The sequence below is a fragment of the Hipposideros armiger genome, unplaced genomic scaffold, assembly GCF_001890085.2.
Source record: "Hipposideros armiger isolate ML-2016 unplaced genomic scaffold, ASM189008v1 scaffold_126, whole genome shotgun sequence".
In the NCBI taxonomy this organism is placed as follows: domain Eukaryota; kingdom Metazoa; phylum Chordata; class Mammalia; order Chiroptera; family Hipposideridae; genus Hipposideros; species Hipposideros armiger.
In genome coordinates this window covers 1-5,064 of record NW_017731476.1, presented here as the reverse complement: position 1 = coordinate 5,064, position 5,064 = coordinate 1, and the positions used below count along the sequence as shown (strand labels likewise).

At 62.5% G+C, this 5,064-nt stretch overlaps 1 protein-coding gene across 3 annotated transcripts; it reads right to left on the bottom strand.

The window, feature by feature from the left end:
- Positions 1-445: 445 nt before the first annotated feature.
- MAZ (MYC associated zinc finger protein) lies at positions 446-5,024 on the bottom strand. 3 transcript variants are annotated; one of them, XM_019648628.1, is made up of 7 exons: positions 4,744-5,024; positions 4,538-4,655; positions 3,730-4,462; positions 3,260-3,323; positions 2,820-2,991; positions 1,825-2,048; positions 446-1,532 (listed from the first exon to the last, which is right to left on the bottom strand). In XM_019648628.1, the coding sequence occupies exons 1-6, from the start codon at positions 4,933-4,935 to the stop codon at positions 1,846-1,848; spliced, it is 1,482 nt and encodes a 493-aa protein (XP_019504173.1). In that variant the 5' UTR covers positions 4,936-5,024; the 3' UTR covers positions 446-1,532; positions 1,825-1,845. The 3 variants fall into 3 exon arrangements, with proteins under 3 accessions (XP_019504173.1, XP_019504174.1, XP_019504175.1); XM_019648629.1 differs by lacking the exon at positions 1,825-2,048; XM_019648630.1 differs by lacking the exons at positions 446-1,532; positions 1,825-2,048; positions 2,820-2,991 and adding an exon at positions 2,998-3,129.
- Between the last annotated feature and the right edge of the window lie 40 nt (positions 5,025-5,064).

The window sequence follows — 5,064 nt, the reverse complement described above, 5'->3', positions numbered from 1 at the left end:
GGCTAGGGTGGGAATTGCCGAGGCTGCCCCAGGCCAAACATGGAGGACAGGTGCAGCGTTTCTCCAGCTCCCTGCTCCCAGTCCTGGGCCATCTTGCTCAGCCTTTCCGCGCAGTATCATCCCCCATCATCTCAGGGCCTTGCGGGGTGTAGGTGTCTGGCTGGGGTCCAGCACTGCTGTTCCTAACCTTCATAGGCTATTCTGGGCCTGTCCAGATTGGGCGTTCCCCAGGGACCTGGGAGTCCTGAACTTGCTCTCCTCGGCTTCCGAAGCCTTGGCCTGGCCCTGAATCTGGGCAGCCTGACTGGTGCTGCCTCTGGGGAGGGAGGAGCCAGAGCTGTGAGGAGCAGGGCAAGGCCTCCACTAACACCAGGCCCAGGAAGAAACCCCTTGAGGATAGGGACCCGGGCTTGGTGAGAGCAAGTCATTCAGCCAGAGCCAGAGCCAGGTTTTTATTTAAAATTTATTGTAATGGGATCTGCACAAAAGGAGGGGGTGAAGGGTGGGGAACATGCAGGGGACACAGGAACACGATGACATGGCCAGGGCCACAGCTTCTGTCTTGGGGGAGAGGGATGAAAAGAAAAGGCCAGGGCTGGAGCTGGGGTGGAAGAGGGAAGGGAGAGACACTGCGGCGGCATTCCCCCACCCCCAGGAAGCACCTCTGCTCCCTGGGCCCCCCCATGTACCCTGGCCCCCTAAGATTCCATCTCGTCCTGCCTCTGGCCCTAGTGGCTCCTTCTTTTGCTCCCCTTGACTTGTTTTCCCCTAGCAGGTTCTCAGGTAGAATAATGCTCTGGGCCTCACCCCAAACAGCCCCACCTCACGAAGGTGCCACCTCTGCCTTCCCTGCTCTGCCCCTTCTCCAAGCTCACCTTTTCCCTCTCTGGGACAGAATCTTTGATTCCCCTCCTTCCTCTCCTCCCTCCCCTTGGGGGGGGAAAAAAAAAAAAAAGCACCAATTCCCCAGGGAGGGGCAGCAGACATTGGGGACTGGAAGGAGGGGAGCAAGGAGGACCATCAAGGAGGAAGGCTCACAGGCCCTGGGAGGACAGGGCGGGGGCCACAGGCAGGGTGAGAGCAGCGCTGCTCCTGCCCTCTGCCACCCCTGCCCACTGTCCAGGGGGCTTCAACACAACCAACGGGACAGGTGTGTGTGGGGTCAGGTCTGAGAGGGAGGAGAGAGGAGCAGGAGAAACAAATCGTTAAAACCTAGTGAATTCCCCTAAGAAAACGCTTCTTCCTCCTTTCCTTCTGGAGGCTCTTTGAAGGTGGTGAAGCAGTGAGGAGTTGGTGGGAAGAGAGTGGAACAGGAGATGATACCAAGGGATGTTCCTCCATTCTCCCTTCTTCCCCTCACCAACTTGGAGCTCACCAGGGCTGGGAAGGGAGTGGCTGAGAGCTCACAGGCACCCCCTCAGCCCCAGAGAGGGAGCCCACAGCAGTGGGAGGGGCTGCCACTGATGCAGCTGCTGCTGCCGCTGCTGCCGCCGCCGCTGCCGCCGCCGCCATTGGACACACCTCACCGGTACCTGCGTGGTGAGAAGAGACCACAGTGCCCTCTGAATGGCAAGAGCCTTGCCCCTTGCCCCGGACTCTCCCCTGGGACACAGCCGTTGGTGCTCAATTCTTGTTTGGTCCCAGGAGGTTTCAGCCTACATCCTTACCCAGTTCTTCTGAAGGGCCCTCCCTGTCCCCAGAAGTATCCCTAACCTGAGTGACAGGTGGACATCCCTGGCCTTCCTGAGATCCCCTATTGGGCCCTCTGAGCCCTCTTGTCCCACACACACCAACCCACCACCCCAGCCATGCCCCACGCCTTGCCTGGTGGGTGCGGGGTCCCCCTCAGCAGGTGGGTTGTGGCTGGGGGGCATCTCCCGGGACAGGGGGGGCGGCCCCCCCCAGGTGGGTCTGCATGTGGCCGGCCAGCTGGGCAGGGGTCTTGCAGTGCACGCTGCACAGCTTGCACAGGATGCGGTCAGCCCGCGGGGCCTGGAGCCCATGGTCCTTCACCGCGTGGATGCGCAGGTATGCGGCCGTGGTGAAGCCTATGGGGGGGGGGATGGGGATGGGGGTGGGGTCAGCCAGGTGGAGACCCCAGAGACGGGGCTGTTCTCCAGGGCTAGGGACACCCTCCTCACATGGCCCTGTCCTCCTCCCACCACATCCTTGGTAACCTGGGGCCGGCTAGTTTGCGGGGGCTGCTTGGGCACAGCCACTCCCTGAACTTGGAACCTGGCTGAGTGTTCGCTTCTCGGCCTTCGTACCCACAGAACCCATTCTCTGTGGCTGGGGGATCTCTCCTGGGGTGACAGGACACTGACTCCTAGCCACTTGAAGGGGTGACCCTCAGCAGAGACGGCTGTGTCCCCTCCCACCAGTCTCAGCCCAGTTACACAGTGAACAAGCGAGTCTGTTTCTCTGCTACTGGGGCAGAGTGTATGCTTGTCAAACTCCTGCCAACATACCCACTTGCCCCGGAAGTTGAAGATAAACACTTGTGCCTGCAGAGCTGAAACCCTGCCCCTCAGCTCCTGGGCACTGGCTCTCTTGACCGCTCCTTCCCAAGCAGCCATGGCCCACTCCCATTCTCCCCACACACACCCAGAAATTGACTTTCTGGTAAATTCTCTCTTCCAGCCATGACCTCTTAAAACTTAATGATGTCCAGTGGTCCCAGTGCTGCTTCATTTGCTTCCTAGAGGGCTCAGGATGCCGTGAGCTCTCAGCTACAGCACCTTAACTCCCATCTGTGGAAGGGTCTCTGGCTCTGTGCCCACCCTTTGTTCCCTGCCCTCCCAGCATCCCTCTGCATGTACCTTTGTTGCAAAGCTCACAGACATGGTGCGGGCCCTGGCTGTGCACCTTCATGTGGTCCGAAATGTAAGCCGAGCTCAGCATCTTGCCACATACATGACATGGCACCTTCTCCTCGTGTCGTACTGTGTGTGCCCGCAGCCGATCCTTCGTAGCAAAAGCTGCCTCACATTTCTGGGGAAGGGGGAGGGGTGTGGGGGGGTGTCAGGAGAGTTAAAGCTTCAGGGGGTAGGGAGATGGGGACAAGAGGTTAAAGGAATCAGAGCCTTGGGGATCTTTGATCTGTAGGAAATGGGAGTGAGATGACGAGGCCTTGAAGGGATGAGAAAATGGAGTGAAAAAGCAAAAAGAGAAAAAAAGGGGGTCTGAGAGGCTGAACTCAGACAACTATAATGAGGATCAAAATCATGAAAACCAGGCCAGGAGGCAGTGGGCTTCCTACCTCACACTTGAAAGGCCGTTCTGTTGAGTGCACTTGTCGGACGTGGCTGTTGAGGTGATCCGGCCTGGGGATACGTTGGGGTTCGGGTTAGGTCCCTGGGGTGTGGAAATGCCCCCAAATCTGCCTCACCTAGTACAACGGGCCTTTGCAAAGTTCCCTGCCATTTTTTTCCCCAACCTGGGGCTTCAGAATCCTGGTTAGACAGGAAGTCCCTCCCCTGGAGCAGGGCTGCCTCGTCCATGCCAAGCTTTCCTACAACCCAAGGACCCACCTCTTTTGCTAAGTACCACCCCCTGCTCGCTGGTAGCCAGGAGTGGCTTTTCCCTCCTCCCTGGGAGTGGCTCCCAGGCCCCATCCTCGGAAACCGCCTCCCTCCCTCCCCACCAGCCAGCAGAGGGGAGGGCAGGCCACCTCCACTGCTCGCCCGCCCTCCCCACCCGCCCACTGGGCGGCCGAGGACCCGTGCACACCGGGAGAAGCTCTTGCCACAGTGGGAGCAGTTGTAGGGCTTGTGCACAGCGCCGTCATGTGAGCGCACGTGGTAGCTCATGCGGTCCTTGCGCTTGAAGCGCTGCTGGCACACCGGACACTGGTAGGGCTTCTCGTCGGAGTGCGACAGCTTGTGTCGGTTCAGGTGGTAGACGTCGCGGAAGGCCTTGCCGCACATCTCACAGGCGTGGTTCTTCCGGACGCGCTTTCCCGAGGCGGTCGTGGTCACCACGCCACCAGCGGCCACTGCGGCCGCTCCGCCGCCAGCACCGGCTTCTCCCCCTCCTCCTCCGGCTCCGCTCAGCTGGGGGACGCTCAGGAGGCTCAGGGGCACCATGGTGGGCATTTTCATAGCACCCGAGGGGACCCGGCCGGCCTTGGCTCCCGTGTGTATGGCCTCGTGCCTCCGGAGATTGTAGCCGTTCTTGAACTCCTTGGCGCACAGGGCACAGATGTAGGGCCCCTTGCTCTTTGTCTTCTTCTCCAAGACTGATGCGACCGGGGCCACGGCGACCGTCGAGGTTGGGGCTACGACAGCGGTGGCTGCAGCGATAGTGGCGGCAGAGACAGGGGGCGCGGCCTCGGCAGCGGGCGCAGACACCGGCGGGGGCGGCGGAGGGGGCGCGGGCGGCTGCTTCAGAGCCGCTGTGTCCACTGTAGAGGCAGCGGCCGCGGTCGGAGGCGCAGCGGCAACGGCGGCGGCGGCGGCGGCAGTGTGAAATCTCGGACGTCAGTGTGGAGGCAATTTTGCCTGCGGAATCTGGTCCTTTCGGCTTTGCCTGGAGCCAGCAGCAGCGGCCGCCGCGGCCGCGGCCGACTCTTGGGCAGCGGCAAGAACCGGGAGCAAGTCCACTTGAAGGGGCTCGGCCGCCGGGGCCTGGGGCGTGGGTGGGGGCGCCGGCGCGGCCTGCGAAGACAAGGCGCCGTGTGGGCCGCGGCCGCGGGTCGGCGCCCTCCCGGCCCCGCGTAGCCCACCACGGCCCACCCCTACTCACCTGGAATGGACTCTGGGCGCAGCCCTGGGAGGCAAAGAAGCGGGACTGGAGCTCAGCCCCGACCTGCAGGGGGTTCTGGGCGTGACCCTGAGGTGGCGGGAAGGAGTTCATGAGGCCGCCCACCCCCCGGGAGTCCAGGCCCAGCACGGGGAAGGGGGGGGCCAGCAGCGTGCAAGGAAACACGGGGAACATGGCCTCGGCCACAGCGGGGCCCCCAGGGCTCAGCAGGGGCCGGGGGCGCGGGCCGCACGGGGCCCGGGCTCGGGGCGCCGCCCCCGGCCGGCCCGGTTGGGCCGCGCCGAACGCATGGCCCGAGGGCCA